The sequence below is a fragment of the Homalodisca vitripennis genome, chromosome 6 (assembly GCF_021130785.1).
Source record: "Homalodisca vitripennis isolate AUS2020 chromosome 6, UT_GWSS_2.1, whole genome shotgun sequence".
NCBI lineage: Eukaryota > Metazoa > Arthropoda > Insecta > Hemiptera > Cicadellidae > Homalodisca > Homalodisca vitripennis.
Window position 1 is genome coordinate 101196689 of NC_060212.1, and position 21739 is coordinate 101218427.

The window sequence follows — 21739 nt, forward strand, 5'->3', positions numbered from 1 at the left end:
GATGAAATCCAACAGTACGATACACCTCTAATGCCAAGAGTAAGTGAAGTTTTTTTAGCAAAATTTTATGATTAACCATATCAAAGGCCTTGGTCAAGTCGAAAAACAATCCCATAGCTAAATTGCCCGAGTCCAGAGCCTGTGTCAAAAATGAAATAACAGAGTCAACTGCGTCAGTGGTTGATTTTCCTTTAATGACACCAAACTGACTTGCAGAGAGAACTCCGTTTCTCGCCAGAAAAGACAACAATCTATCCAGAAATATTCTTTCAAATATCTTAGAAAAGGTTGTAACCAGCGAAATAGGTCTGAAGTTACTACAAACGTTCCTAGCTCCTCTCTTGTAGAGAGGGTGGACTATAGCGTGTTTTTTGTGAATTAGGAAATTCACCCACTGAAAAAGATAAATTAATTAAATAAGCAAGTGAGAGAAGAAATTAAATCATGGATCTGCCTGAAAAGCTTAGACGATAGTCCATCATTTCCACAAGATGGCTTAGGTTTTAAAGCAAGTATCACACGCGATACTTCCCGCTCTGTGGTGGGGGACAAGAACAGCGACTTGGTTACAGATTGTGGTGTAGTAGTTTTGTGTTGACTCGCTTAGGCCATGAGAAATATTTCCCACTGGTGTCATGGTATTGACCAATAGTCGAGAAGAAGTTGTTAAACATATTGGCAACCCTGACAGGATCCCTAACTTCATTGTCATCAGAATCAAGCAAAGTGGGGAAAACATTATTATTTTTTTCTGGAAGGCTGCTGTCATTAATGAGAGTCCAAATGGTTTTTTGTCTTATTTGCTGATTCAGAGATCCTACTCAGGAGTTTGATCCGACTTAGACTTCCTTATTGCACTTTTATAGGAACGCCTTAATTTTCTGTATGCCAATCTGGAGGGATGTGAGGATTCTAGTCCTTTGTAAAGGAATAGCAAAACTGTAGCTGATCCTTGAGTCTTAGAATTTCGGGACTCTCCGTGACGATCCTGTTAGAAGAATTAAGAGGGTGTATTCTTGTCTTTGTCAGAGGAAAAGTTGCTTCAAAGTAATAAGAAATTAGATTTGTAAATTCATTAAATCTATCAATCTATATCATAAAGGCAAATGTTAATTAAATATGATAAAAATCACAGTTAATGTTGCGTAAATTTGCTAACCAATTAATTAACTTTAAGATGGATTCACATTTTCCAATTTATTTTAAAGCACAAGTAAAGTAAAAAATCAAACATGAAATGTTTGTAAAATAATATATACTACGTTCAGTAAACGGGTATATGCTACAATCCATGCACTTGAAACACCTAAAATCCCTTGTATATTTTAACACTCTTTCTCGACCGTTCGCCGCCGATCCCCCCCCCCCCCACTTCAATTTGTAAATCAGACCTCAGATAGGGCGGTCCACCAGAAACCCGTTTTCATTACAAAATGCATTAAATGCCAAGAGCGTCTCAAACAAGTTTTGCAAGCCTTGAGCGGTTTTATGCATTTTTATTTCATTCAGTAATTTGCAATGTGTAGGCTGAGTTACCATCCTCGCTGGCAATCGACAGTCTAATCATAACACTACTACATAACTCAATTTTTGACACTAATTATACGGTTATAAAAGAAGTCTAACGCAAACCGGTTTGAATAAAAAGAAAAAGGCAATTCGTCTTAGTGCATGGGTAAAGCTGCGGCTTTCAAACCGCGAGGTCACGGGGTCGATTCTCGGTGAGGACAACAAAACTTTGCAAATGGGTTCTAAACCGATTTTCCTTAGACACATTTCGTTTAAATCTTCCACAGGCGCGTTAATACATATTCATTTTACAATAAAGTGAACAAATTAAAGCAGAAAATTTGCAAATTAAACTTCAACTGCTAAAAATGCTCAGTGTACAGCATTACTTGTTAACGACGACAGGTCTTTATTAAACCATGTCTGTCTGTCTGTATTTATATACTCCTATGCGATAACTCTTGATAAAAATGTTCTAGAGATTTGAAACTTGGTCTAAGTAAGATCTCTATTGATTTTGCAGGTCAGAAGGTAAAATTTACAGGTAAAAATAAAATTCTACTTTTTGATATTGGCCTTATGGGTAACCTGGTGGCAAATTGAACACAATGATATGACATGGTATCACTTGGATGATATGGAACTTTCTTTCTTTGATTAGTTGGTAAGTCTCGTGTCAGGATCTTCCATTCTCCGTTGAATAGGTGTATACTTCTATAGAAATAGAAAATTTAGAATTCTAAAGAATATCTGTATTTGTTACTGTAAGAACTTTATACTTTTCATTTTATTAATGTAGATTCCATCATTTTAAGTTTTCTGTTACAATAGAGCTTTAAGATTGTGCCATCGGCAATTTATTCGGTTAGGTTTTGTATTCACAGCCCTTTTAAGGTACCCTGGCTGAAAGTGAATCGTATTTAAACATTGTGTAATTCAATACGGATTTGAAGCAAGTACAGCAGTAATTGAGGCCACATTTACATCAGGTTCACAGATGAAACTTGTAACCTCAAGGATAGCAACTTTTGTGTGAAATGTGGCCGAAGAGAAAGTCATACATAATTTCATATTTAATCCCCTTGAGTTATCTTATAAATATAATTAATCACTAAATATTTACACTAAGTGCTAAACTCGAGAACCAATTCTGTTCATTGTTTAAAATGATTATCACGAGTAAGGTTATGAAGGAAAACGTTTTAAAATTCTTGAGTAGGGGAAAATAATAATAATAATCATAATGAAACATAATTCTAATTTAACTTGCATTAAATATGTTAACATTATCAACTGAAGTTCACCTAAGAGGCTGAAACATTTGTTTACATTTATGGTCTTGGTAGTAAACCTAAAATGTAAATTATAATTTTGTTAACATTATTCTATTTTAGACTTTAACCTAAAAGGGTTTAGATAATGCTGTTTTAAAAAATGCAAACACCAAAATTTCTCCAAGATTGACGGTAAAATTTAAATACAATTAACACTGCATAAATCACATGTACCATTAAAATCTTTAAAAAATCTAAAAAATATTGAATTAAAATGTTGATAGAGAACAACAAATGGTCGGAATTGCTATATGTTTTATAACATTTTTAGATTTTAAAATTCCAAAAAGCAGTTATAATTCTTGCTCCTAAAGTCATTGTGGTGTGAAATGGCGAAATGAAATATCTAATTTTATAAATAAAAATAAAAACATCGATTAGGAACTTTCGGCCATAAGCAGAAATCGCATTCATTACTTAATAGACATATAGAAGTATAATCGAATAACAGTTTATTCTACAGAAAAGGCCGTTTATATTTTCCAGCAAATTATACAGTGGGTAAATTTACTGAACATAATAGAAATAATTCAAATCTAATATCAATAACTTTGTTTATTTTAAAAATTATTTTCATATAATTGGTTGTTTATAAATTTATTCATTTTTATCATTCGTAAATTATAAAATTGTCAAAATCTCTATTAGTTCATAACTGTTTTCCCGTAGATCATTTACTACATATTGAAATGTTGTGTATATCAGTCCAACGGTTATTACTATAATATGGAGAGCTAGTTTTTTTTATTATATAGAATGTCCCAAAAGTTGGTGTCAAGCAAAAGCCCAGAGAAATAGCACCCCTAAAGGTACTCAAATAACCTAAACAGGTTATATGATTTTTTCAGTTTTCGAGTTATACATTTTGTGTTTTTTTTTTACTAAACTTTTGACTGTTATAACGTTTTCGGTTTCTCGGCACCACATACATCACTTACCAGTAATACCAAACGGGTATCTTCACACCAATATTACAAGAGCACTTTTATAAACATAACTTACTACTCTTTACCACAACTTCAACCAACGATTTGACCCACTTTACCAAGTAAATCAATTTCAAAGATATTTGGATGGAACTTTGGCTGAATTTTACTAAACACTATGCCCAAAACATGGAGCATATACCAGCCTAAGTGGATTCGGGTAATTTTCCAACCAGCTACTCATTTCTGGTATCCAACAATCTCTATATAAAAGCTCAAATCACATCACTGACACAAACATTTATATTTCTACAAATTAGAAAGGCGACAATGATATTATCAAAGAAAAGGAATAATTTCTAATGTGTATCAATCAGAGTTCATAGGGCTATTGCTGATAAGTTAACATGCTGTCAACTCATCTCGTTTATCATCTATTAACATTACAATAATGTGAAGAGTTTATTTTACTAGAGGTCAGCTCTAACACATCTGCGTGCACACAAAGTCACGCTCTTCCTTGGAATAGTACAAAACAAGGGTGCCAATTCCCCCAACGTCTATGACGCCAATAAACCCCCCTCCCCATATTTCTTTTATTCTATTCCTGTTGAGCAAGTTTGAATTGGATTATTGAATATAAAATAACCTGAGCAATTTTAATGTAGTAACTTCTGTAGCAGAAAATTATGTAAGAAAATAAAAAAGGTGAAAGTAAATTATGCAAAAACCAATTGAATGAGTTTAATATTTTGACAACTTTTTTCCATGTTTGGTCGTTATGGAAAACTGATCAATTATTTCATCATACAATAACTGGTTCAAAGTATCAGCCTCGCTACTTAAATATTGATGTCGTTCAATCAAGTATCACTTATGATTGTAATGACGCGGTTTTTACTATTTTTATCCAACTCGTAGCTCTTGCAACTGAGCAGCTGGTTATAAAGAGAGGAAGCAGAATATTGTAGAGCCTGTTCAAGTTAGGGAATCCAGAGAGCTGTTGTAAAGACCTGTATGACTTAATAATCTTCGTTTAATCCACAGCTCCATAGTTGTGGTCTTGTTTCTACCCCTTCATCATCTATTTCATCTTCATTATTAGAATCTTCTGGGTCTAAACTATTGACTAGGTGCATGTAAAAAAGTAAATAAACAACAAACCCTAATTAAAGGGTTATGCATTGTAACCTTATTATTTAGTTTGTTATTCCATACTTGAAACGTGTTTTTGTGTAATAATTTTTTTTTATTGTAAACAAATATAAATAGAGGTGTCACTGACTAAGCTGTCTGCCATGCGTGCACGAGACGTTTTGTTGTTCTGCTTCCCCCAGGTAAGCCTGCTCCCAGGGCTTCACCGCATTGTTGAAAGTCAACACTTCCTCCGACTCTGACATTCAATAACCCCTATATACTTGCAGGTAACAATACACTGAGATTAGGTTAGCAAGGAGTTGAGGTTAGATTTCGCCTTTGCCAGGAATGTTCATTGATCTTCGTTTAGTTGATACTTGAATTCAATTAAATTAAATTAAAAATTGCCTTTACTGAAGAGACGTAGTTAGCGCTATGATGCCCTCTCAACCCCTCAGTATCCTATTATATACATAAATTTAAAATAATTAAGATAGAAACTTAATAATATCTGTAGCGTTCCTAAGTCGATAAGCCTGGGTAGTAAAAGTGTAAACAAGTAAGAAAAAACAAACAAAAAAACATTGCAAATTGCTCATGTCGTCTGAGATTTTAAATAAATATTACACAATAATTCTTAGAACGTTTCAGTCCCTTCGATTGCTCAACAGTCAAGTAAATGATCTTGCGTAGATTATGACCTCTTAGAAAAGTGAGTCCTTTTGTTTGTGTAAATCTCATATTTATTCCTTATTAGTTTTTTTGCCATCTCTATATTACTGTTTTAAAACATGAATGTTTGTCTATGAAAATCCCAATTAATGAGTGTGTACGTTGTTTCAAAACACAGTTATGTAACAATACTTAATTAAGAAAGCGAAAATTAAAGATAGCTTATAGTTGAACTACTCCGAGTGAGAGGTCATCAAACAGTCGGCTTTACATCAGCCGGACATCTCCCTTCATGAGCAACTCTGCAGAAATTCGGTCACCGATAGGCAGGGAGGAGGTAAACAATTATGCCTGTATAGACCTGAAACAGTATTTTTATTGAACGCTATTCAAGACCTAGAGCTACAGCTTCAAATGATCTTTTTATATTGTTTCTCGCTGTAATGCTAAAAATGTTTTCATTTGTTTTTATTTCATAATTTATTTTTAGTTCTATTTCAAAATGGCCTCAGGATCGCGAGTGGCTATACGAGTACCTCGTACCTCCAGGCCTCGGTGGAGTTTCCGATAAATCAGAAGACAAATTCGGATTGAGATTTGTCACACGATTAAGTTGGTTACTTTTGCCATAATACAAATTATAATAATTCACTTAGGTTAACTATATACTACCGTTAACGAGATATTAGGATACTCAACAAAATTTACTAAGATAGAAATGTTTAGAATTTTGAACCACCCAAATACTCCTAAACAACTTTTTGAGGCATTTGAAGTTTTTCTGTAATATTAATGCCTAAAGTGACACATACCTAAGTTGAACTCAGATTGCTGTCACGTGACGTAATTATTTATACGGAAACATTTTTCTCGGTACCGTAAACATTTGGATTATTGAGTGTCACGAGTATATAAATTATAAAGTAATACATTTCTTTTTGTAACCCCATCATAATTAAACTCTTTTTTATTCAGCCCCCGCTTATACTGGGCTTACTGGGCATCTACCCAGGGCTCCAAATTTTAGGGGGCACAAAAGACGACCCTTTTGAGTTAAAGAAAAAAAAAGAAAAGTTATTAAATAATAATGAAAGGCATGATAAAATAATATTTAAAGTGTAGTCCACGTGAATTATTAAACAATCTGAAGTTATGTTGTATACACGTACTCCTAAAATAAAGAATTACGTTTTTACACATTTTTATCGCTCATAATATTGTGCTGATGGTGGCAACACTAACAGTGATATAACTGTAGTGGCAGCAATACATGACAGGCGGTCAGACACTGCGCTGTTCTGTAACACCAAACCGGTGGACTGGTGCATGCGCCGGAGCGCCGCGCAACATTACCTGACCTAACCTCAATCTATTTGTTATTCTATAATATGTGATCGTTAACGTGAAGGTAGTGGGAGTAGCGAGGACAGTTTTATTTTCTTTTGTTACTTGGATTGTGTGATGAGCTTAGAGTTTTATTTCAATATCAGCAAAAAAACTAAGTGGCGCTGAGTAAGGAAGGGTGCTGCTAAAAAGTAAAGTGAGGAATAAGAACTTGAGCGAGTAAGAACTTCTTTACTCCAAGATTTGCTTCTACTTCTTCTACAGCTACCTCAAGCGAGGACGCTCTAGGTCTAAATGAGAATTTTGAAGAGTCCCATGTCCAATAATGGACTACTTAGCCTAAAATAATGAAGCTTGTTTGTATCCAACTGACTTGAAAATTAATAAAGATCAAGAAAATATAGATGGGCATATAATCAAAAATTGTCAAAACTGAAGATTCATTAGCTTTTACTAATGATGTTGATATAAATGAACCTACGACGTGGGACAGCACTTTGTCTTCAATTGTTAATCATTGCTAAAAATCCACCCAAACAAAATTTTCAAGGTGATTTTTCTAGATCCGAGCGTGTGCACAATAACGGAACCAAGTGTTTCCCTTTCTACACAAATTTGTCAAGTGTACTTTTTCCAATGGGGAGTCCTATTTTATTTATTTATTTTATTTTACATTTCAACGGACATCTCCATTTTTACAGTTTTGAACAATAATTAAACAATGAAAGTAAACAACCACAGTGACAAATAGAGCAATAACGATTAATAAAACTATTTAAGTGACGAAACGGATATAAACTATGAATGACAATAACGTAATTAATTATTAGTGTACCGTGATTTGAACTATGGAAAAACAACGAACAATAACAGCAATAAATTAGCACGAAACAATGAGAATAAAACCATGAATAAACAAGAATAGACAAGAATTAACAAGACACAAATATATAAATAACAGCAATGAGAGACGTACAGGTAAAGTGTAAGAACGAGTGTCTTCCCTCATTGTGCAACTCCTAGGCAGATAACTCATGCAGACCGGCGATCTTCCTCTTGAGCACTGGTATACTGTCCACAAAAAAGTCAACGATGTCGGCGACGCTATTACCAGAAACTCTGAAGTCGGTACATCGTATCGTTTGCTGCGTAGTTGGTGCGATGTTGCTGCCTAGCGAACAGGTCTCTGGAGCGACGCGAGTGGCTGAAGGGGTCCTGAAGAGGATCTGGCTCAGCATATCGGGACAGTCGATCTTGCCGTTAAGGATCTTTGACAGCAGTACAACGTCAGCGGAGAATCTGCGATCCGCAAGAGTCAGGAGTCCCAGATCACGAGACACACTTCCCCGATGGGAACCTGACGATAGAGAAGACCACTCCTGACACCCACTATTCGAATAAATCTTCTTTGAATAGTCTCTAGTTCATCTATGAGAAACTTCTGGTGGGGGTTCCACACTGGAGAGAGCCATATTCAAGGATTTGGCGTACCAAAGCACAATAAGTTTTTAAAGCCGTGTCACTTAAGCCTTTTTGAGAAGCGGGAGACAAATCCAAGCATTTTGTTTGCTCTGCTGCAAATGTTTCGCACATGCAACTCAGGATTCAGTGAAGGTACTAATGTAATACCAAGATCTTTTACCTGCAGTACACGAGTTTAAGGGCTCACTGCGTATATTGTACTCATGGACAACGGGGGAGAGATTCCGATGGAAGGTCATCACTTGGCATTTCTTAGTGTTGAGTTTCATTTTGTTCTCTTCGCACCAGCGGTCGATCGCACAAAGATCTTCTGGATTCGTAGGCAGTCCTCTTCAGTGGATACGATGGAAAACAGTTTCACATCATCAGCAAACAGAAGTGAGTCGCATTGTAGAGCTTCAGGAAGGTCATTTATGAAGAGTGAAAAGAGATAGGGTCCCAACAGCGATCCTTGGGGAAATCCAGAGTATGAAAATGAATTCTGATGAAGTGGGCCGAAGCAAACTTGATGAAATGAACGCCGGTTTGAGAGGTAGCTTGTCAGCCACTTAATTTCCGTGCTTCCAAATCCTTGAAATAGTTGAACTTTCTCAAAAGTAGTGTGTGGTCTACCGTGTCGAAAGCCTTGGAGAAATCCAGATATATGGCACCTAACTGATTATTGACGGTGAAAAAAGCCTCATGTATTTTGGACTGAAATAGCGTTAAGTTCGACACAGTAGACCTCCCACTCATGAAAACCTTGCTGCTGTGGGCAGATTAAGCCAGCCAGTTTATGCTTTTTAAACGGTCAAGAAAGAGGTTCTCAAAAACTTTGGCAATAGCTGGCAAAATCGAGATTGGTCTATAATTAGCAACATCTTCAATGGCCCCTTTTTTGTGAAGGGGAACAACGTAGACTAATTTTAAAGATTCTGGGAAGGACACCAGATGACAGTGACGCATTGAAAAAGATCACAAATTGGCCCCGCCAACAGACCACCGCAATGTTTCAAAACCATCGGGGGGAATTTCATCAGGGCCCCATCCTTTGGTCTCATCGAGCTTCCTCAGCTTGCTCAATACTTCTTGGTGTGAGATTCTTGAAAAAAAATGGAGTTTCCAAAGTGGTCACCACTAACAGGTATAAATATCTCCGTGGGCCTCGTATACACTGAGGAGAAAAAATCCGTGGAACAGTTCGCACATCCCTTTGAGGTTCCTTTGATTCAATGTCGTTGTGAAACATGCGTGAGGGCAGCGAGGAAGAGTTTATAATAGCGTTAACGTGGCTCCAGAAGAAACGAAGGTTCACGGATACTCCCTGATCCACTTTCTCTAAGTGCTGACGGTAGTCTCTCTTCGCAGATAACTTACAAGACGCTCTCATATTGGAGAAACGAAGGTAATTTCAGGCTGTCGGTCGCTCCTTATACTGTCTGTGTAGAGTTTTTTTGCAATTACCAGATCTTTTGTTTTCGGCAGAGAAACCATCTGGGAAATGGTGAGACACCAACTCTTCTCAATGGTGAGTTCAGCCTGACTGCTTCAGCGATCGTAGAAAGGAATTTTTCGGTTGCTTCATTGAGATCAGTGGAAACTCAGGATGGCTGTGAAGTCTACGACTGAGAGGGAAATTGTAAGTTTCCCAAAGATTGCATCTTTTAAAGTCAGGCTTAAAGTGTTTAGTGGTGTAACCCTTGGTGTTTCTGTGCTGCAGTGCAAGATAATGGACAGTGGAGGGTGGTTGCCTCTCCTCCGCAGGCAGAAGCGCATCAATTTCTAGAGATACGATAGTGTTTTTATTTGTGCATAGAACTAGATCCAACAGGACTCCTCTTCCGTTGTAAATAGAATTAACTTGTTGAAGGTCGTATAGCTCCATGAGAGATAGCATCACTCTGGAGGCAGGAGTATGAACACAATTTAGAGGATCTGCCCAATCCACACCGGGTAAGTTGAAATCCCCGATTACAATAATTTCGTGGAATTCATGTTCTGTAGACACCTCTTCAATGGACGATAGAAGACTGTTGTAACTGGACACATGCTGTTGAGGAGGGATATAGCAAACTACTAGGAGCCAGGAAATGCCCTTAAAGGGCTCAATCTTTACCAGCAAATGCTCAATATTGCTCACACCAGACAATAGCCGGGTTGAATGCAATGTTGTTTTAATAGCGACCATGACTCCACCCTTACAGGATTTGGAGCTGGTTAAATGCGATCTGTCGCAACGATAAGAGGTATAGTTACTAGGAGATATTTCGACATCATGTATGTCATCAGAGAGATTTGTTTCAGTGATAATTATCAAATCAAATTTGGATGTGGCTATGGATAATTTTAGTTCTTCCAGTTTGCTTCTTAAAACCATTAGCGTTTTGGTAATAAGCTAAGAGATGTCCATTGATCGAAGCTAGTTTTTTGAGATTGCAACAATTTTAGGGGTTCCATTCTGATATTTTATGGTGAGGTTTCTTTCACCAGCCTTTGATCTAGTGTCGAGAGTGTTTTCTGAGTTCAGCCAAATAAGAACGCTTTCCAATTTGCGTGCGATCGCGGGATACATAAAATTTTGCAACCTGGGAAGATTTCTTTACAGGAGTCTGGATGGAAAGTTTTGAAAAGGGAAATGGCATCTTTTGCGTCCTTGAATGCTACTTTAACTGGGCGTGATTTATCTGGCGACTGCTTCCCAATCCTGATTACTTTGGTCACTTGAAGGTTAGATAAATAAAGGGACTGAAAGATAGAATTAAACTGATCCGTTATCTTGTTCAACCCTTGCCCTTGCATCCCTGCCATTAGGCTCTGGAATTCCGTGTTATAATAGCATTTTTGGCACGCTGGGATCGATCATTGACTTCACTGATGATAGACTCAGGGTTGTTTGATTTATTTTCTTTAATAGATTCCACTGCAGGTATTAAATTGTCTATTTTTGCTTCGTTCGCTGAGACTCGCGGTTCAAACATAGAAATCTGTTTTTTGATAAGTCCAATATCCTATAAATTGGTTACTCTACTCTTAGTCGTCACTCTTTTGTGTGCCATGTTGCTTATTTCAACCCATCGACAAGAAAACAAAGCCTTCCTACGGAAAAATGATTTAGGAACATTGGAATGACTTAATTAATTAAAGACAAGAACAATCAGGAGACCATCCTTGTAATATGCTCATTTAAATCAATGGACGAAGACAGACAGTGGAAAAATAATTAAGTATTCTAATTTCAACCCAATAAGAGCAGGAAGTCCATCATTGGCGGAACGTATTGCTTAGGACTGATTGCGTGTGGTAAAATTTCTCTCAGAGGATTACCTTTTCAGGGTGACAATGAATGTTTAGGATCCACATATAACGACCTCAGATGTTTTTGAAACTAATCGGCGAGTATGGCTCTTTCCCTTCCCAACATCTCGTTCGGTATGGAAATAAAGGAGAAGAACAAGTGTCTTACCTATCTGCTCAAATTGGTGACCAGTCTTTTCCATCTCATGGCAGATTTGTACTGCACACTAGACAGATGATGTGAAACATTCTCATAGTCATGCTCTCATAGTTGACATGTAGATAAGTCACAGACTTGTGTCAGGGGTGCAGGTGGGAACGAGGGGCTTCGGCCCCAGCACGTCTCATAGTTGATTGTACTCCCGATTGTTCGCATATAGACCAATTGGCTGTAGTTTTACGATACGTTTGCATCGAAGATGCTAAGCTAAAGGAATGTCTTTCAAGCTCCTCCCAGGAATATGGTTTAGAAGAAGCTGTTTTACTTCTAAACTATGAATTACACTTGGACATTAAACTATGCCGTGGACAAAGCTATAATGATATGGAAAATATGTCAGGAGCTTACACTGACCTACAGGCTAGAACTTTTGCCCACTGTGCAGCACACTTACTTAACCTAGTGGGTCCTGTTGCTGCTGACCGCTGCACAGAAGGCGTAGTGTGTTTTTTGGGTTTGTCTAAGCCCTGTTCACTTTTGTAAAACTCATCTTATAGCTGAGGAATTTTAAGGATATGTTTGGAGATAATTAAAACCCCTATTATGAAATCCTCATCGGATACGAGGTGGTCCGCAAGATCTGATGCCGTGAAGACTCTTGTCAAAGGCTTTCATGAAATTAAAGCATCACCGAAAAACATGGTAGACCCCACTCAGAAGCCTGCTGTTCACGTGGAAACGAAAACGCTTGAAAATCAGTTTGAAATGTTCGAAATTAGCTTCTCTTACCCTTTTGTGAAATGACATTTTGAAAAGGTTTCATAAAGTCAGCCAATATTTACAAAGAGGAACCCTAAATATCGTAGGAGACACAAAGCAACTCCAACTCTAAGAAAGGTACATCAAAGAAAGGATATTTCAAAATTTGTTATCCTATTTACTTACTAGTGAACATTTTATTTAGGACAAGTCAAATATAGGTTTGGAAGTAGTCGATATTTTTTATGATATTGAAAGCTATTAGAATTGAATCTCATCGAAAGAGAGAGCACATGGACACTACAAAGGGTACAACTCTTGGTATATAAGTTTTGTAAGTACGAAGAAGCAGTCAAAAAGTTTTTGTAAGTTGAATTTGAATCTTCCAACTACAAAAGAATCAGAACAAGACACCTCTTTGCAGATGAGGGCCATGGTGCTGAAATTAATCTTAATAAAATATCCGTTTTCAAAAGTCAAGTGTACATAACAATCTTTGATTCACCTGTCAAGACGAAAAGCAGCTTACAAACATGTGGCCAAAAAATTCGAAATACTTTACATTCTCTTACAAAGTTAACCACAGAAGGAGGACATATCACAGGGTGCAAACAAACTCTTTGAAATGTATCCTAATAATATTGATAATGGCTTGGAAAATGAGTACCATCACTTTAAAATGTACGTGGGATAGAAAGATTTCAAAGGAATGTTTGACTTATAAGATTACATAACAAAACAATCTGAAAACTAAATCTCCCAATCATTAGGTGTCCTTCAGGATTCTTCTTTCATTACCCGTCACCAACTGTACCGCAGAAAGAGGCCGTGTCATGGATGGGAACAGATCAACTCTTTCACATGACAAACTAAAATCTTGAATGTAAGTTGTGAAAAACTTAACTCTCAGAGGACATACTTTTTCACATTATAAACAAGTTTTCAAAGTTCAAAGCAAGAAAGAAAGCTTGTTCAATAAATTGTTCAATACTATAGATAATTTGTTTTTCTGTGTAAATAAGTAACAACAGTTTTGTAAGAAAAACCAATCAGACTTTGTTGTAATGTCCTGTTTATATATACCAAATTAGTAAATCTAGTGCTTGTAAAAAGCATGGATCTTTATCGTTATACGTATAGCCTACCACTTTTATATTCTGTAGACACTACCTAACCTAACCTTGACTGATAACAATAGCTAGGTCAGATTAGGTCGGGATGGGTTATGCCATTAGATTAGATCAAACTGTGGTGTAGTAATCTATAACGAAAAATGTAAAAGCATATCATGACTAATGAAAAACACAGTATTATCAATAGACCGATTGGGAAAAGGGGGAGCGCAAGTTGACAATTTTGCTCAAGGTGCCAATCACCCCAGGGGCATGGCAAACATTTGTAAATGTCACAGCACGAATTTCTTAACCAAGTCGTGGGAACGCGTTCAGGCCATAAATTGGGGATTAGTTGTCGAGGAAACAAAGAAAGATATGTTTACAGATAAACGAATATACTCAACAAACGAACCAAAAGAGCTTTTTCTTGTAAACAGAATACTAAAATAAACGTGAGCATAGTGTTAATTTCGAACTTAAGTTTACGACCAAAGATAATAATAATTATATTAATTTACGCGTCGAGGGTGACAACCAGATCCGTCATCTGACCGGCCTTGATTGACGACGTGTGAGCACATCAACAGGCCGAGCATCTGACGGTGACTAATAGTAGTCTACAATCTTCGAACACCCACAGCGACAGTTAACTGTTCGCCTCAGCTCGTGTCTACTGTCGTGACCTCTGTATGAACTACGCCGTAAAGCAGCAGGTTGCCCTCGTTAACCTACATCGAGAAGCTGTCTGTTCGGTATGAAGGAGTAGATCTGGTTTAACAATCACGGTACGCACTTTGCTGCCGGTTGAGCGTTTGTTGGTATGTCGTGATCGTTTCGGTCCCCAACCCCACCTGCTCATGCCGCCTCTAATAGTGCCTCCTGCTGCTACCGTGAAACTGGCATCGTCAGCTCAGACTCCTCACTGCACCGAAATCCAACACGCTCCCTTTTCTACAACATCTACTCCGTGGCCGTTACACAAGAATCTGCCAACAATAGCATCCATTTATCAAAATGAATGTCTAAAACACCTCTTGTTTGACAGAATAATAAAAAGTAGGATGGGCACCAGAATATGGTTCAAAAACAACGAAAATTCGAAATCAACAACTTTGCAATTCTCAAAATAAAAAATGGAATCTTCAAATAGATTCATCTAAACACTCAATCCACTACGAACAAGGTTGATGAGCTGACGCTCTTTGTGAAGAGCTTGCACCGGAGATACTTGTCATCTCTGAGCATGGATGGCTTCTCGCAAGACAAAATCTGATGTTTCAAAATCAACACATTTCAAATGGTTATTTACAACAGCAAAAATCACTTCAGTTTTCTAAACTGATCCTTGCATGATCAGCAATTCTTTGTTTGAAGTTTGTTTTTGACGATGGAAGGATTGAGAAGGAAACAGCATTTTTCCGGACATTTGTCATCGTTCAGTAATGAACAAAATCTTTAACATACTGTAATTCAGTAAGTGTTACTGATTTTTTTGTATCACTGAACGATGGAAAATCCTGTTTCCTTCACAATCAGCAATTGTCGTCCAATTTCAATTTTGCCTACCATCTGCAAATCTTTTGGAAACATGTTTTTAGTATGAATGGAAATTTATTTTAACGTTTTTAAATCTTATATCCTGAGCAATATGGATTTAGTAAAAGCAAATCAACGGTCGATGCTGTCACAAGCCTTGTGGAACTTATTGTCGAAGGGTTTAAATAGGAGAGAGGACATGTGTTCAGATATCTCTTGACTTTCCCAAAGCCTTTGGCTGCGAGCACCAAGGCTGCGAAACTGTTGCACTAGTTAGAGAAATTCGGTATTCGAGGTATGTCACACAAATGGATCTCGTCATATCTTAGAGACAGGCCCCAGAGTGTACAGTTTGAGAATATCCAGTCTGGCAAAACCCACGTAACTCAAGCTGTCCCCCAGGGATCAATTCTTGGGCCGATTCTTTTTAATCTATATGTGAACTGAATCTATGGTAAAATGATTATGTACGCACACGACTATTTGTCTAAAGGACAAATCAGCAGCTTAATTATAAATCAAATTGGTCAATCATTAAATTGCAATACAATGAGTTTGTAAACAACTCACAAGCATTTCAAACAGTTCAAATGTCAAAATTCATAAAATATTGCCTTCTGCAATGTAACGAACAAACAAAATAACTGTGATCGTGGATAAAGAAATCATAGAGGAAACAAATCACACATTTCCTTGGAAATTCATGCTATAAATAAATACATGCTAGAAAGGGTATTTAGACTTTAAAAAGAGCTGTCGTAACCATTTTGAAACTGAAAGCCAAAGAGCCGTGTAGGTAAGTATTTAGGGACCTTAGATTATTGACTTTACTCTGCCTCTATATTTTGAACTTGGCCCTTTCTACAGTCCAAAGTGCGCTTTAACTCATGGCAGGGTTGTCCATTCTTATGCAACTAGAGACAGGGACAACTATAGAACTCAACAACACAGAAGTGTAGTCTTCAAACACTTCCCGTCACAATGTGATATAAAAAGAATCTATTGCTTCCCTGACTGCATAACAAATGAAAACTACACCTTAAAGGATTCTCCTAAAGGTGTTTCCTTTATAAAACACCTTTTGGCGTCCAGTGCCTTTTACACAATTGAGGTTTTCCAATGCCACTGGGACCTTCAGTAATTGACTCCTATCCCGATATAATGGTTTTAGGAGGGTGAATAGTGGTATGACTGTTAACAAATGTATGTCTAAATGCGTTTAAGTGTGAATGAATGGGTAGATTTGAAATATAAAACAATGAAGCTTGAAACTTAACTATAACTGTATTGTTTAAATTAAAACAAATATCATCATTACTAAATATTTTGCTCAATTTTTTGATATTTTGACTTTTTTGACAAATACAGTCAGCTCTCAAATGAACAATTTGGATTCAGAAAGGGCAAATCGATGACAGACGCAGTAGTTAGTCTTGTCAATATGATTGTAGAGGGAATAGAATGTCGGAAACACACAATGAGTGTGTTCTTAAACTTGTCCAAAGCATTCGACTGCGTTGACCATAGCATACTGCTCGACAGACTCGGGTCCCATGGCATTAGAGGCGTGCCCCTTAAATGGCTTACTTAGCTCATTTCTAAGTCATAGATCCCAAGTTGTCCAAATATCAGATCTTTCGTCTAAACCAATAGAACTGAGTTACGGTGTTCCCCAGGGATCCATTCTCATCCCTTGATCGAGGGTTGACTTGGAATGAGCACATCAATCATGTTTGCGCAACAAAATTCCTCAGGCATTTATGTCTTGAGATACTTAGAAAAATACTGCCCAAGTCAGGTACTGATAACGGCGTATTATGGCTTAATTTACCTCAGGTATTAATTTTATTAACAGACTGCCAAATTCAATAAAAAATTTCCTAACGCCCAAGGCGTAAAAAATGCACCTTAAACACCTTTTGGTGTCATAAGCATTTTATAATGCAGAGGAGTTAGGGGCATTTAACTGGAAGACCGCCCAATTACACGACTGATTTTGCTGTTTAAAGTGGGTTATATTGGCGAACAATGAAAGGTGCATTATTGTAAAATTGTATGTGTGAATGAGAATTTTGTAGTATGAATGCAAGAAATTTTAGATTAAAATCTGTGACGTTTGCTAAACAATGTACTATTGTCGCTGCAATAAAACTGATTTGAATTTATTTTATTTGAAATTAGACGTTCCAATATGCAACATTTTTTCCAATTTCACAAAACATCTTGGGCTGCAATAAACCAAGAAAATTGTTGAGTAAGTTTAGTTATATGAATATTTTCAGTTTGAAATGGAAGTCTTTAATGGTCAGTTGGCAGTAATCATATTTGGATGGATCCAAATTATAACCTCTGTAATTTTTTTACAATCGATAGCATTGCTCATCTTAATTAGCCTATATAAACAAATACCTAGGAAGAGGAGTGTTTCCAATCACACTACCAAAAGATTGCATCACAGAGCTTAGGCCTACATAGCGTGAAGGGTTTTCACTTTATCTGCCCTACTGTTACGTTTAAATATCATCTAGATGTAGTTTTTAACTCTTTCTTTTCACTTCTGCCATGCTAACATTACATTTTCCGACCACAGTGATGCTGAAGACGGACACACGATGAACAACAACAGAGACACGTCCTTGGTGGCTCTCATAGAATCCAGCGAACGGCTCACCCACTTCTGCCGACCGGGCGAGAGATCGGTCCGCTCCCCTTCGGACCCCTCAGGACCTCAGCAGCGTCAGCTGTTCTGTCGGACCCACTCCGTCTCCACTAGATGTGTTCTGAAGCCGTGCCCCGAGACCCACCACTGCCAGTCGCAAGACGATGACGTTGCTCCCGTCAAGTCGAAACGATTAAAACTCTCGGACTGTTCCAGACGACAGGTGCTAGTCCTGTTGGTCTTAGCGTTAGGCAACTTCTTAAGTTTCTGCTCCATGTCGATATTAGCTCCATTCTTCCCTAAAGAGGTAAGTGGTTTTCTTTTGGTACGTTTAATCCACTCTGTTATGGCCGGACAGTAAGGGGTGTTATAGATACGTGACTTAAATATCTGCAAGTCTGTTCTGTGAAATAAACACGAGATTTACAGATTACTTCAGGGATTAATAAAGTAAAAAAGAACTGTTGGTTGTTAAAATACACAATGTAATGTTTTGTTATAATCACGATTAAATACCACTCACAAAATACGTACATTAACAGGATTAATAAATACTGAGGCATTCCAGAAATATGTTCACATAACGGCATTACATGGACAAGGAGAGGAAGATGGAAACTGTGGTGGTTGGTCGGTTATGGCTGGTTTATTTCCTAATCAGTGGTACCAACATTATACATTTTCTATATGAAAATAATACAACTGTATATCAGTATACTACACACAAGGCAAAGTTGCTTCCAAAATACGGTAACATCCTTGTTGTATTTGAATGATTTTAAAAAGTGAACTGAATCAACGTTCATTCTATTTCATTTTATACTACTGACCCGGTTCAGCTTCACACGGTTCCATTATATATTTGATGTTTATAATTATTTCTGTATTCAATTATAAACAATCAATGATTTTTATCTTTAACATTCTGAAACGAACATAAGTATTACTGTACATATATGGCAGGTAGTTAGCATACTAACAAAACATGGACTTCACATGGACAGTTTGAGACTTCAAAAACGTTTGACGAAAAGAAGAGATGGGACTGAGCTAAACGTTAAGAGTATGTGTGTGTGGTGTAAGAATAACCTACAAGAACAAATTTGGGTTATCAAACTTGTGTAGTTTCTAATTTCTACATAAATTACTATAGTTACTGAAAACAATCCTAGTAAAGGATTAAATTGTTGAAAAAGAAAATGTTATAACAATAAAATAACAATAACTCCTAATTTGAAGATATCAAAGTATACTAACGTATTAACTCTACTTAAAATTGAGTTTATTTAACTTTAGTTAATGATTAGTTATTCTAAGAATTCAATATTATACTTCGCAATGAAGTGTGGTATGATGCCCTCTCGACCAATTACAGCACAGGTTCCTTTCTTTGGTCATAAGTCGCGCAACCAAAACACGCGGGCTTTTAAACTTAACATCAGTCTACCAAACTATTGATCGAAATTATTTGCTGAAAGGTTAATTTGACCTAATTTTTACGTATAAGACCTTAATGCATTTATATGACTAGTTTATTTATCTATTTATAGCTTCGGAAACGCTGACGAAAGTGTAAACTTTAAAAGAGGAAAATGGTTATTTTTTTGTGATATATATATGCCACCGTGGACTTGTTGTAGGCCTTTTTGAAGTGTACAATTCTGCAGTACATTATTTTATTATAATTCTTAAGGTTTAGTCATTATTAACAATGAAAGCGCTGAAAAATATAAACTATCGCATTATACAAACTTTGTTCTACTTTCTAATATTACAACATTGATGTACTATAACTAGGAACCTGCCCTAGTTTATAACAAAACCAACAATGAATAACGTATCAAATCCGATGAGTAGTTTAGAAAATATCAATACAGAAACAGACAAGGTGCTACTATAATTTATACCATGTATTATTTTATACCATGTACCATAGTCCATCTTTGATTAATGAAAGGGCGAAATTTGAGAATGGAAACCGGGTTTCAACAGCCTACTGATAGAACCAAAATTAGAATACTTTCACCCTAAACTTCATGGGCAACTTTTTTTTGGGTGGATTGGATATAATGCCAAGGCACCAAATGTACCATTATTAAAACGAACTCCTCTTCTTATTTTCTGCTAAAGACTTGAGGTGTCAGCATTGTTGAACTGTGTCACCATCCATAATACTGAATAACTCCCAATAGTTGTAAATTTTCGTAATATAACGTTTCATACATAAATATAACAATATTTAAAAGGTTAAATGACAGTGTAAATAATTTTGTTGACGTTTAAATAATTTAATTTTGGCTATTGACCAATGACAACACACTAGACCAGTAACGCTCGTACTTGTTAAGAACAGTCGGTCTTAGACAGTAACAGAGTTAATTTATTGTAATTTAAAGTACTTAGTTTTATCTTACTGTGTAAATGGCAGCTGTTGTTTAATATGTCGGGCCCATAAAGAATTATTTTCAATTTAAGTGTTTTCAGTGCGCTAACCTCAAACTCTTTTCTCAGTTTTTCAGTATAAATAAAATGCAAAATTATTTTTTATGTAAATTTGGCAGTATTACTATGTTGAGTTATCATGTAATTCTAATTTTTCCCCGTATGATGAAACCCGTTTTTCCCAATTCAGAACAAAGTTGTCTAGGCGCTTAATCATATTGCCAACCTGGGGCTAGCCTCGTTCGTAAAGCACGAGTTTACACAGGAAACAAACTCGTCAAGATACAGACGAGTTGTACTTTGTCAAAATACAGAATTTTAAATAACATAAAGATTTTAATATGCATTTTTACTAAGGTGTATTTAAATCAACAATTACTTATGCACGTTTTGAAGTAAACTAAGGTTGAATTTTCTCCAAAATTAATATTCAACAATTTCCCCCAATAAATAATGCTAAATATACGCTATTTCACGTTAAGTTCTTTCAAAAGTAATAATTTGTTTATAACATTTAATTTTGCATTGCGATATTATATTTTATTTTGGTTTATACAGCTTTTTATAGAAATTGTTGTATAGTTTTCGTACTGTTTTTAATGTGGACTATTGGATATTATGTAATCGTATATGTGTGTTTTACTTACTAATAAACCATGTTCCAGGCCCATAGAAAAGGGATGGATCTTTCAGTGTCCGGGTTTGTGTTCAGTTTCTACGCTCTAGTCGTCTCCATAACAGCTCCTGTTTTGGGTAAAATGGTAAGTTTCAACAAAATATTTAAAGCATAAATAATACATAAAGAAATAAAACTCTGCATTGCATCTTCTTGTTTCAATAAAACTTGCCATTGTATATTACTGCAATTAACTTAATTATTTTTAAATGTTTTAGTAGCAATGTAAAAAAATGTTTTCATCTTTTGTATTTTGTTCTATTTACAAAGTTGACCTACAAGCTACAAGTCATAAGTTGGCTTTAAACACACAAGAAGTAAACAAAACGTATAAAAATATATGGATTTTAAGAAAACAGTAGTAAATATAACTTGGCCCCAAATCACATATTACATTTTCAGATTGTTTTATTAAATAAAGAGCATTTATCAAAGATCCTAAAAAATTAATAAATGGAAGAATAATAACATAGTATTGAGACAAGGATTGAAATTATTTATTTCTATATTAAAATAACAAATATTTAATGCGACGTAATAATATAATACCCAGGTTACTCAAAAAATGTGATTTAATATTGTTGGGATATATGAACTTAATAAACGTAAAATTGTATTCAAAATTATATATAGACTACAAACCTGTAACAACGCAAACTGTACTAGTCCAATGAAACTATTAGTATTTATCAACATCCTTTTAATATATTAAACT

General features: G+C 36.1%; 1 protein-coding gene across 3 annotated transcripts in view; it reads left to right on the top strand.

Annotated features, from left to right (window-relative positions):
- The window catches only part of LOC124364656 (MFS-type transporter SLC18B1-like), a 54801-nt gene that overhangs the window by 3470 nt on the left and 29592 nt on the right, over positions 1-21739 (top strand). For all 3 annotated transcript variants that reach the window (XM_046820290.1, XM_046820289.1, XM_046820291.1), the window contains exons 2-3: positions 17838-18213; positions 21014-21109. In XM_046820290.1, the coding sequence (XP_046676246.1) occupies positions 17838-18213; positions 21014-21109 (472 nt within the window). The remainder of the gene's footprint in view (positions 1-17837; positions 18214-21013; positions 21110-21739) is intronic.